Here is a 12,636-nt window from a genome sequence, read left to right as displayed (position 1 = left end):
GTGCTCTGTGCATCTCTCCTGGATAGTACGTGTCGTCTGTCCGATGTATGAACGGCCGCACTCACAGGGGATACAAGAACTTGTAAACCCCAGGCTTACGAAGCAACAAATCATCTTTAACGGAACCCAGGGGTGCAGCTGTCTTTGGTGGAGGGCGAAAAATCACTTTCAATTCGTGCTTACTGAGGATCCGTCCTATTTTTGACGATAGGCTTCCCATGTATGGCAGAAAAGCCATCGATTTAAAACTTTCCTTGTCTTCTTCTGATTTTCTTATATCTACAGTTGGTTTTATTTGTAGCGCCTTGTGTATCTGCTGCTGTGAGTATCCGTTGGCTTTAAAAACTCATCTCTGTTCTAAAAGATCGTCCTCCAGACTGCTCTCGTCAGCAGTGACGTGTGCTATGTGTGCTAGAGTTCTGAGTACACATCGTCTGTGAAGGATGGAGGCAGCTATTTGCGCCTAAATATAAATCCGTATGGGTAAGTTTTCGATAAACCGGGTGTCCCAAGGTGCCATCATCTTTACGCCGTACCGGCACATCCAAAAATGGAAGGCATCCACCTTTTCCGATTTCCATCGTGAACTGAATTTGTCTGTGGATGGAGTTCAGATGATCTACAAATCCTTTTAACTTGTCTTCACCATGGGGTCACACTACAAACGTGTCGTCAACATACCTCCAAAACACTGTGCGCTTCAAGCTTGTAGATTCCAGCGCCTTCTCGTGGAAGACCTCCATAAAAAATTTGGTCACCATAGGCGACAAAGGACTACCCATGGCGACACCATTAGTCTGTTCATAAAATTCGTTATTGAATAAAAAATATGTCGAGATCAAAACATGTTCAAACAAAGCTGAAATCCCTTTATCGAAACTTTTTCCAATGAGAAACAATGATTCCGAAAGAGAAACCTTTGTGAACAACGACACTACTTCGAAACTGACTAACATATCAGAATTGATCAGTTTCAATGATTTCAGTTTGCCAATGAAGTCCACAGGGCCATGTATATGATGAGAGCATTTTCCAACTAGAGGCCTTAATTATTATGCTAAGTGTTTGGCACAATCATAGGTTGGAGAGGCGATGTTATTCACTATCGGACGCAGAAGAACACCATTCTAGTGCATCTTTGGAAGCCCATAAGGCGTTGGAGGCACCTCACCACTTGGTTTCAATCTTCGCACAACCTCTGGCGGTAGGGGGAGGGGGGGGGGAGGCGTTCAGAAGCGAAGCAGTCTTCCTAACCACCTGGTTGGTGGGGTCTTTACTGATCTTCCGGTATATGCTGTCAGTAATCTGTTCATTTTGTGATGATAATCGTCACGAGACATTAAAACAGTGGCATTACCCTTCTCACCTGGCAGAACCACCGTCTCGGTATCCTGGCAAACTTTACGTAGTGCAGCCCTCTCGGCCACAGATACGTTACTCCTTTGTGTGCGAGCCTTCATAACTGCTAGACAAGTTTAGCGTCTTATTTCTTCTGCTGATTCTGTAGAAAGAGGACGAACAGCTTCTTCAACGGCACTGATGAAAGTTGCTATTGGTAAAACCTTCGGCATGGGTGTAAAGTACAATCCTTTAGCTAAAACCATCAACGTAGCGTCATCCAAAACTTTATCCGTCATTTTAATGACTGAGCGTCGAATAGCAGTTTCTTGCTGCGAAGACGTCTCAAGCCGTCTAAACATTGGCATCTGTCTCGATGTCGTTATCTCACGAACCCAGTCTGACTTGGCCCACGTTATACCATCGATAGAGTTCCGCGAATTGTAGGGTAACTCCACAGATATCTTTAGATGTAGGATATATACTTGTTCCGACACCAGGTCCAATTTCGGCGGGTAAAACGGATCCCCTCCTTAACAATAGCAGCACCAGCTTTCTTTAAAATCTTATTCATGGCAGTCGACTTTATAAAATGTACTAACCTGGCAAACTTTGGAACTATGCCATGATCACGGCATCTTAATAAAGAACTTAAAAGAGCTCAATAACCTCGTTCGCAAGTGTCTTAACTTATCCAATCGGCGAACACTTAAAACCATCTCCTCCCCGAAGAGGTACTTGATGTGCATCTTCATATTTTCGCGGCGCAAATGGTAATCCATAAAATTTCGGACGTGCAGCCGCATAAATTTTCGGGCCTGCAGCCACCGAAATATTAGAAGAAGAAGTAAAATTTATGCGGCTGCACGGCCGAAATTTTATGGATCAGTATTTGCGCCGCGAAAATATGAAGATGCAAATCAGTAACAGCTTACACTGTACGTGAATGAGCAATGTCCTGCAAAATGATGGTCAGGTGCTGCAGAAAATGTCATCACCTCTGTCTTTAAGCTGGTCGTAGGTTGTGTTCCAAAAAAATGAACAGCATAGAGACAGAAGTTATGACGCTTTCTGCAGGACCTGACCATCATTTTGCAAGACAATGCTCAATCACGTACAGTGTAAGATATTACTGATTTGTTTGACTAATGGGGCTGCTAAGTGCTATACCACCTACTGCACTCCCCTGACGTAAGCCCTCGTAAGTTCAACTCGAATTCTAAACTGAAGGAAACACTTCACGGCATTCGCTTCAGGACTGCTACTAATTCGTCGGGCAATAGACGGCGCCGCTCGAACTGTCAACTCAACTGGCACTGCTAAGAGTATCCTACGACCTCCACATCTATTTTGTACGAGCTGTAAATAAATAGTTGCCACTATTAAAGTTCCAACACTCGTATTTGACCGTCTACACTAAAGTTACCTGTTCGTCTTCTATTGCATTCCTTTTCCCTGTTTCAGTCAATATTTGTCTAAAACTCTATTTTAAACTCTCAAAAGCATCCGGAACTTTTAATTTGTCCATGTCCCGTCTCCCTCATTTCATTTTTTTTTTTTTTTTGCGTTTTCTTCAGTTTTAATTTGTAGTTCATAAACGATAAATCATGGTCAATATCCGACTCTACTCCTGTAAATGATCTGAAGTTTAAAACTGATTCTGAAAGCCTTGTCTTATGAATATGTAATCTATCTGAAGCTTTCCGGTGTCTCCAGATCTCTTCCACGTATAGAACCTTCATGATTCTTCGGCGAAGTCTTAGCGTATTGTCTAGGTTGATTTGCGTGCTACAACCTATTACTCGTTAATAACGGCTTCACATGTGTCTTATAATCTTGCCAAATCCCAATCCGGCTTCATAATATGTTCCAGTCCCACCACTTCTGTCGATACCTGACTTGTTGCGCAGTTGGCGTAGCTTGTTAGTTTATGCAGAAGTTTTCGGCAAATTCACATATCAGTGGAATGACGCCTGTTTATTACAGGCAAAAACGAAAGGGGCGAGTAGAGGGCCCTGGAAGAAATAAATAATCCTGATGAACACACGTTCGGAACGCAACGCTTTGATCGATTAGACGTCTGGCAGTTGTTAAATGAGGTTCAGTCGTACCCTTATCACGTACAATGTGTGCAAGCCCTGGACGCCCCTGACTTTCCATGCCTTCTCCCGCTGGGTTCTTGCACAATACGGAAATGATCCACAGATCCTCGTGCACATAGCAATTACAGACGAAGCATGCTTTACGCGAGACGATATTATGAACACCCGCAATACGTAGCGCGATTGTTCGACAACAAGAGAATCGGTCGCTGCTGGCCAATGCTACGGGCTCCCATGTGGCCCTACTTGAACCAGTTGGATTTTGTGTTGTGTGAGGAGATATTTAAAAGCTTTTGGTTATCCCAGACCTGTTGATAAGTTCTGACGAACTCCGGGAACCCATTGTGAATGACTGTAAATGCATTCGGAAGACGGCTGACATCTTTGAACGTGTACGAGCATCGATGGGGAGCCTGATCTCACACTGACGGTGGTCATGTGGAGCACTTGTCGTGATGCGTTCGTCGTTAGGTGCGTATGTGCGGTCTGGATCCTCGAGGTCTGTGTTATGCACACGGTCGTAAGACGTCTTATCGGGAAAGCGACTTGTTCCTGGAGTTATTTTTATTAGGATTATTCGTTTGTTTCATTGTCCTCTACACGGTCCATAATAGTCAAATGCACTGAGTACAGGGGCATTGATTTTAAACTCTGTGAATATCGTGTGAGATGTAAGTAGTAATGTATATGGTTTCACTAACAACAGGACCGTTTTCTACTTCCTAGTGGGATCTGTTCGCTACAATAATGGAGACTCGAGATTTTGTTTGGTGTTTCTTGTACTGGAAGTAGTGCAATAAGGTGGATTATCAATGCTAGGCAGTACGTGGGCCGTTGACAAGTCCCTAACGTACATTCGGCACACAATTAGTTCTAGCGTCAAGCGTTTCAGCCGCGGGAGAAGCACTCACCCTGTCTCCGAAGTTCTCGAAGGCGATTCGCGCGTACTCGACGAAGTAGTCGGCGATGACGATGTTGGGCCAGCCGCCCAGCTTCTGCAGCTCCTGGGGGAGGTCCCAGTGGTACAGCGTCACCTGCGACGAGGGAGCACACAGCTAAACAGAAAGGTAGACTATAAAAATGGTAAGGCGATGCAGCTCCCAAGCCTTGTCTTGCAGACGGTGAGCCAACTAAGACAGGCCGGCCCATTCGTATCCATAACTAGTAAATACACAAATATAGAGCTGACAGCGCTATGAAGCGCTATGGAGGCTGCATGCAACAAGTGTCAAATTCTCGTGAAGTGAACAAAGGCAAATGATCAGCATTTTAGCTCAAATATAGAATGTAGATAGTAATAGGGGTTATGCCGTATATATTCTGTGTATAAAAAATGTTACACAACGTGTTTCTCATTCATAAATAGCATTTCGTTTTATTTTTAAGATGATCGCACTATATCTCGCGTAAAACCGACGATCAGACTTCCCACGCGCCACTCGCGAATGGAGCAGGCAAGTGGGGGGGATCAGTTAGTGGAACGAGACGCACCCTCCGCCACACACCCTGAGGTGGTTTGCGGAGTACTGGGATAGGACAGAAGAAGCAGAAACATTTTTCAGCACATGTCAGAATGTGTCTGTGACGTGCTCGCGACCTGCCGACACCGCAGTGCAGCTTTCTGCGATACAGCTGCTGGAGTTGGTCGGGAACTCACGGCCGTCACGCTAATATGGAATCGAAGTGTCGATTAAACGTAAAACGGAACGCTAAGTACGATGTCAACGTTCCCGTGAGACTAACGCCCGAGAGGAAAAACGAGCTGTTCCCTCGACTGTGGGGCATCGTGCAGCCTCGTCAAGTACGTCGAACCAGAAAATGATGGCGCTCGTTCGCAGTGGGGCGCGTGTCCACGCACCTGACGTCTGGAGTGCGGTGCACTGTCGGCTCGGCGACCGCCGCTTCTGTTTCCCTCCAGGAGGCAGCAGAGGGAGGCAGAGGGAGGCGCACGAGTGGCGGCACCGTGTCCATTTTTCAGAACAGTTCTGGTTTTGCATACAGCAGCATCACGACAGACGCACTGCCAATGGCGGGGAGGCTCCGACGAGAGCCGGCGTTCCCACGGCGTTTTCGTGGTCGTCGTACTGGCCCAGCACTTGCCGCCGTGGTGCGGGGTAGCACTGGTTACACAGGGCGTTCGCAGCTGGTTCGCAGTAATCTGGACAGCCGTCGTCAAATGTCTGACGCGCTGAGGCCGAGGTTCGGGCCGTATCTTCGAGGTCTCTGCAACGTTCTCTTTCGACAAGTTACTCGAAGACCGTATGTTGCGCGCGCTGTCCTGACATAGCGCCTCCGACTGTTTCTCTAGACAGCACTTTTTTCAGATCTCACGCCCAGTGAAAAGATCTTACCATAGCAGTGAACACATGGTGTGTCGTGGGACGATCACTCTGTCTTTAAAATAATTGAAAAGCCACGAACGCTTCAATATCGCTTACTAGATGACCGGTTTCAGCACTCTGGAGGTGCCATCGTCGGATGTGTGAAGGTATAACACAACAAGTGTGAGTGAGAGCTTACATGAGTTAACTATATACACTAATGGCCATTACAATTGCTACACCAAGAAGAAATGCAGATGATAAACAGGTATTCATTGAACAAATATATTATATTAGAACTGACATGTGATTACATTTTCACGCAATGTGGGTGCATAGATCATGAGAAATCAGTATCCAGAACAACCACCTCTGGCCCTAATACCGGCCTTGATACGCCTGGGCATTGAGACAAACAGAGCATGGACGGCGTGTACAGGTACAGCTGCCCATGCAGCTTCAACACGTTATCACAGTTCATCAAGAGCAGTGACTGACATATTGTGAGGAGCCAGTTGCTCGGCCACCATTGACCAGACGTTTTCAATTGGTGAGAGATCTGGAGAATGTGCTGGCCATGGCAGCAGTCGAACATTTTCTGTATCCAGAAAGGCTCGTACAGCACCTGCAACATGCGGTCGTGCATTATCTTGCTGAAATGTAGGGTTTCCCAGGGAGCGAATGAAGGGTAGAGCCACGGGTCGTAACACATCTGAAATGTTACGTCCACTGTTCAAATTGCCGTCAGTGCCAACAAGAGGTGACCGAGAAGTGTAAGCAATGGCACCCCATACCGTTACGCCGGGTGATACGCCAGTATGGCGATGCGGAATACAAACTTCCAATGTGCGTTCACCACGATGTCGCCAAACACGGATGCGACCATCACGATGCTGTAAACAGAACCTGGTTTCGTCCGAAAAAATCCCCTTTTGCCATTCGTGCACCCAGGATCGTCGTAGAGTACACCATCGCAGGCGCTCCTGTCTGTGATGCAGCGTCAAGGGTAACCGCAATCACGGCCTCGGAGCCGATAGTCCATTCTGCTGCAAACGTCGTCAAACTGTTCGTGCAGATGGTTGTTGTCTTGCAAACGTCCCCATCTGTTGACTCATGCATGGAGACGTGGCTGCACGATCCGTTACAACCATGCGGATTAGAGGCCGTTAAAATCCAGCACGGCGTTCCGTATTATCCTCCTGAACCCACCGATTCCATATTCTGCTAACAGTCATTGGATCTCGACCAAAGCGAGCAGCAATGTCGCGATAGATAAACCGCAATCCCAATAGGCTACAATCCGAAGTTTACCAAAGTCGGAAACGTGATGGTAAGCATTTCTCCTCCTTACACGAGGCATCACAACAGCGTTTCACTAGGCAGCGCCGGTCAACTGCTGTTTGTATATGAGAAATCGGTTGGGAACTTTCCTCATGTCAGCACGTTGTAGGTGTCGCCACCGGCGCCAACTTTGTGTGAATGCTCTGAAAAGCTAATCATTTGTGTATCACAGTAGCTTCTTCCTGTTGGTTAAATTTCACGTCTGTAGCGTGTCATCTTCGTGTTGTAGCAATTTTAATGGGCAGTATTGTACATTAGAATTATTACAGAACTACATATTTTAAACGTGGATTAACATTTATAAAACCATATGGACAACATGGCACATGAGGCAGACCATCTGATAAAAATCACAGTCACAACCATAAAAAATAATGAAAAATAATTAAAAAATAATGCAGAAATTTTTCTCATGGTCGTTCTTTCCATAAAATATAAAACTGAAGTCACCAGATAAAACTACCACTGCTCGCCTTCCGGTGTTAAGCGAGCAGTGGTAGTTTTATCTGGTGACTTCAGTTTTATATTTTATGGAAAGAACGACCATTGGAGCAGTTTTTTATTCTTATTTTATTATTTTCATTGGTTGTGACTATGATTTTTATCAGATGGTCTGCCTCGTGTGTCATTATGTCCATAGGGTTTTATAAATCTCAATCCATGTTTCAGGTATGTGGTTCTGTTTTAATTGTAATGTATATAGTTAACTCACGTAAGCCCTCCCTCAAACCTCTTATACCTTCACAGATCCAATGATGGCACCTTCAGAGTGCTGAAACCGGTCATCTAGTAAACGATATTGAAGCGATCGTGGCTTTTCAATTATTTCAAAAATCTTATCATAGGTTGCCAAGAAACTGATACGTTAGCACTCGCTAACCACTACTACATTACTATTGACGGACTCTGGTAAAAAAGTTGAGTCAGCATGCAAAGACGTGCCATTATCTTTTGTCATCCGAGCTCAGTTCGTGTGGCTCTGGGTTAACATCTGTATGCGCTTAATGTGGCACACTGCAGTTCACCAAGAACTCAAATCATTCTTGCAATGCTCAGTAAATCACTTTTTAGCTATCTTTTGTGGTGTTCTGGTTTTAATGGACAGCATTGTAGTTCGAGGTGCTGCTGAAGTGGACAATGTAGCCTACGGTGAGACGTGCGCAAATATTATACGAGGGTTGTTTGGAAAGTAAGGAACGATCGGTCGCGAAATGGAAACCACCGTGAAAATCAAAACTGATTGCTTTGCACATTTAGCTACACCTCCCAGGTACGTCTCTACATAGTCCTGCTCAGACTTAGACATTTGTCAGAGCGTTATACCAAATTTCCAACATCATCGTCATAGAAGGCAGCCGTCTTTGCTTTCCGATAATTCTCTACGCTGGCCTATAGCGTGTAGCCTGCGTCCAAGTGTTTTCTTCGTATCCAGCGTTTCATGTGAACAGAGATGATACTCAGGACGAGCCAATTAGGGATGTGTTGTGGGTGATCGAACACTTCCCATCGAAAAGGCTGCAGAAGAGTCTTCACTGCCCCTGGAGAGTGCGCCTAAAAATTGTCACGAAGGAGGAAGTGTGTGGCAGTTGTGTTAGGTGGGCTGCATTCATTAAGGCGAAGACTCTCAGCGGGCCTCCTACTTGGCAGGAGAGATTGTTGTTCTAGGCACTTTTACTCTCTCACAGTGCGCTCACAACTGAAAAGAGCGTCTTGATGCGATCGATGGGATACTAGAGACAGCGCCCAAAACGTCTGTGAAAGGCCTCGTCGGATTTTCACAGCGGTTTCCATTTCGCGACCGATCGTTCCTCACTTTCTGACTAGCCCTGGTACCTTGCGAATTATAATTTCAACTTCTGTATTTTAATTTAATTTTTTAAAAACTGAAGTACATATTTCTTTTTGTGGCAGTGGAAAGAGCCTCAGAGGATGATTTCAGCAGCATTATACCTGGAATAAGATAAAACAAACAATGTATCTCTCTACAAGTCACAAAACAATTTACATTTAAAATGCGTTCTGAATGGCGGGGATGAACGTGGTACTGGTTTCAAAATTTACTTGGAATTAAATAAATTTAAAAATGAGTAAAAGAGTCAAGATTTTCTCTTTTATACCTAGGAGGCCGTTCCCTGATTTTCTTTCGCACATACGCTGACGACAAAGAAGTTGAAATGCGGCAAGTCCTTTGGATTCGCCTCTGTTTCGCTTTATTTATCCAGTCCATGCGGACATGTGCGGTTAGGGCAATTGTATCGACCTAGGATGCCACACTGACCGATATGATGTTAGTTGTAGACGATTGACAGTGGGTGAGTAACGAGTTCATTGGCAGCTAATTCCACAGAGTGATTTTGAGGTGGTGGGATTGAGTTATTGTTTGTCGGTAGGTCCGTGGCTGTCCGTTGGTTGGGTTCCGACGGATCAAGTGAAGTTGGGCTCCCCACCTGTCTCACCTAAGTGAATGAGGGCAGACCGACCCCCTGGAGGCTTCTGAGTGCTGTTGTCTTTACTGTCTTCCTCACCGTTGTTTGTTTATAATTTACCAGCCAATGATTTGAAGATTATCGTTTTTACTGGACCTTATGTAATTTTGAATTTTGGAAAATCAGTTGTGGGGCCTTAAGCCACTTAAAACCTTACTCTTGAACCCTTTAAGCAAAAACACTGCGGCCCTCTGCTTTAAAAGATTATGGTAATATATTTTCATATTTTCAAATTTGATTGTGGCCCTCAGCCGCTTGTATTGCACCTTGCATATGTTTGTTCCATCTACTTTTGCCTTGAGGCTTTCCAGCCTAGATGTGATACCATATATATTTTAATTATTTTATTTGCTATTTTAACTGCATTTTTATCTTGTTGATTTTTAAGATTTCTTGTTTGGAGGCCTTCAGCCTTCAGCATGTTGAAACTCGTAGTTGTAAGGGTTCGGCTATGTGCCGCTTTGGTTGTAAATGTGTTATTAAATTACAATAAATTACAGTTTTAAGGTGAAACTGACCCCAGGCTTATTTGGTCCTTTCCACAATCCTAATCACCTGCTCTGCGGGCGTTTCAAGGCGCTTCAGTCCGGAACCACGCTGCTGCTACGGTCGCAGGTTGGAATCCTGCCTCGGGCATGGATGTGTGTGATGTCCTTAGGTTACTTAGGTTTAAGTAGTTCTAAGTCTAGGAGACTGATGACATTAGATGTTAAGTCCCATGGTGCTCAGAGACACTTTGAACAGCAACAGTTCTTGTCCATTTCACGCACATCGTGGTAGTTAGCAGCTTTGTATTTCACAATCGCTGTCAAACGAGGTGGTTTTAGTCAAAGGCGTTACCCTTATTTAGTATTGGACGCGTTGTTGTTAATCCAGCTCTGTCAACCGTACATCAGTACATAGCATTAAAGAGGAGCTTCAATGTAATCAATGTTGTTTAGACCCATTCATGTCCATTGTCATGCTTGTTTTTTGTAATAAATATTTTATTATCTTGAATGTCATCTTTTATTCGAGAAGATACCATTCGTTCACCTATCATTAATTTTATTCATTTATGTGAGAGATAATAGGAGCTATTTTGAAGTGGAATACATTGTGCCAGCTTCAGTTCACTGGCAAGGACCCAAAGGAGTGATATAATAGATACTGCATTAAATTTCATAATGGTGTAGCTAGAGAGTGTTTCTATCCTGTAGATTATTCCGGGGCAGAAGTTCATTACAGATGCCCCTCGTACCTTCCACGAAACCGTACACCTTTGTGAAGTTACTCTGGTCAAAATACTGCACTCGTGTTCGTGGTAAGCGTTCAGTTATCCCACCTTTACCTCTTCGTGGTTGCCACAACTAAGCTGCGGCAAAACTTATGAGGGTTCGTTCTGCAACTCTGCTCCGTATTGCATTATCCTTTCTTCTTCATTGAGCTATGGCGCCTCTATAATTACATCTGCATCGGCGAGGCATTCTCTCCCCTATTTCTCCTCTTCTCCTCTTCTCCTTTCTGCGTCCCCATACATTCCGTCAGAAGATCTGTCTCCGCCGCTTCTGGGAACGCAGATTCGCCATTACATCTTACTATTCAAAATAATATCGATTGTGGTGTACCGATGAGGATCCACCTTACATAAGCAAAAGTGACACACAGTGTATCTGAAATACGTGAGTGATTAAGTTCCGACGTGTTATCAAATGAATACAAGCTTCTTATGAGCACCGTGTTTCATTTACGTATCGACAAATTATATGAAAGAATACTTGGACGCACTCAGTGAGGGCAGATTCCTCGTACCAAAAGACGGAACAAATAGGAAACCGTTGTCACTGCTGTGGCTTTCAGTCCAAAGGTTGGTCTGATGCGGCCCTCCACGCAAGTCTCTCCTCTGTGCTCATGTTGTACGTACAGTTTATCATCGACGTTTCACTTAGAGCCAAATACTTTCAAAAAGACTTTTCAACACTCCAATTTACATTCGTTCACTGCCCATACGGAAAAATTCTTCTGCTACTTTTAGTGTCCGATTACCTAATGAAATTCCATGGGCACCACGATTTAATTAAGTTATACTTCATTATCTATATTTGACTTTTGTTGATGTTCTTCTCACAATCTCTTTCAAAGACATTACCTATTCAACTGATCTTCCACGTTTTTCGCTGTCTCCCAAAGAATTACAATGCTATGGATAAGCCTTTAAGCTTTATTTCGTTTTCTCGAACTTTAATTCGTCTTTTAAATTGTTCCTTGGTTTTCATCACTGTCTGCTCAGTGTACTGATTGAATAACGGGGGACACAGATTATAAAGTTTTCTCACTCCGTTCTGAATTACAGCTTCCCTTTTTGTCCATCGCCTCATGGAACTCCACTCTGTGTTCTGTTCAAGTTTTAGGTATGTTTTTAATCCCGTTATTTTATATCTGGCATATTTAATGTTCCAAAGAGCGTATACCAATCAACACCATAAGAATTTTTTTTCTAAATCTACTAATACTAATTACAGCGCGCGAACATAGTAAGAAGTAACCGTAACATGTGGCACAATTGGAGGTATCCCTCACCATGAAATTCGCAGCGGTTTTCAGAGAAATAGCGCGACTTCAACGGACTGATCTTTCTCTGAAGGTCGCCTGAATAATTTATTTTATACAGCAGATTATCCATATGCCAATAGCCTTCAGTAAAAGGCAATGGCAGCTCGAAAAACGTTACAGCACAATTTGCGAACTTCCAAAAAGGTGCAAAGGCGCTGGACCCGACTAGTCAGCGCACTTATAGAAGCAAAGTGGACACTGATGAACGGTTTCTGTGGATTCCTATGGATTGACGACATTTTTAACGATTCCAAGAATCAAACAGTGTGTTTCTAGAATTTTGCATAGAGTTCCTCTCCCTGAATGAGAGCCGCTTCGCTGCGCAACCAAAAGGCAATTCTCGCGGAAGTGAAATGTGAATAGTAAGAGTGACGCTATGCTTGCTTCACATACTTTGGACATAAACGGCAACTGAAGGACTAAGTAAGTATTCCTTTCGTAAAACAGGAGACAGCC

The 12,636-nt window shown here is 44.2% G+C and overlaps 1 protein-coding gene across 1 annotated transcript in view; it reads right to left on the bottom strand.

Moving 5' to 3' along the window:
- Positions 1-12,636, bottom strand: part of LOC124805410 (myrosinase 1-like) — a 120,545-nt gene that overhangs the window by 32,069 nt on the left and 75,840 nt on the right. The window contains exon 5 of the mRNA XM_047265971.1: positions 4,352-4,474. Within this exon, the coding sequence (XP_047121927.1) occupies positions 4,352-4,474 (123 nt within the window). The remainder of the gene's footprint in view (positions 1-4,351; positions 4,475-12,636) is intronic.

The sequence above is a fragment of the Schistocerca piceifrons genome, chromosome 7, assembly GCF_021461385.2.
Source record: "Schistocerca piceifrons isolate TAMUIC-IGC-003096 chromosome 7, iqSchPice1.1, whole genome shotgun sequence".
In the NCBI taxonomy this organism is placed as follows: Eukaryota; Metazoa; Arthropoda; class Insecta; order Orthoptera; family Acrididae; genus Schistocerca; species Schistocerca piceifrons.
Note: the sequence above shows the minus strand (reverse complement) of the source record. Positions and strands in the feature narration are given on the sequence as shown.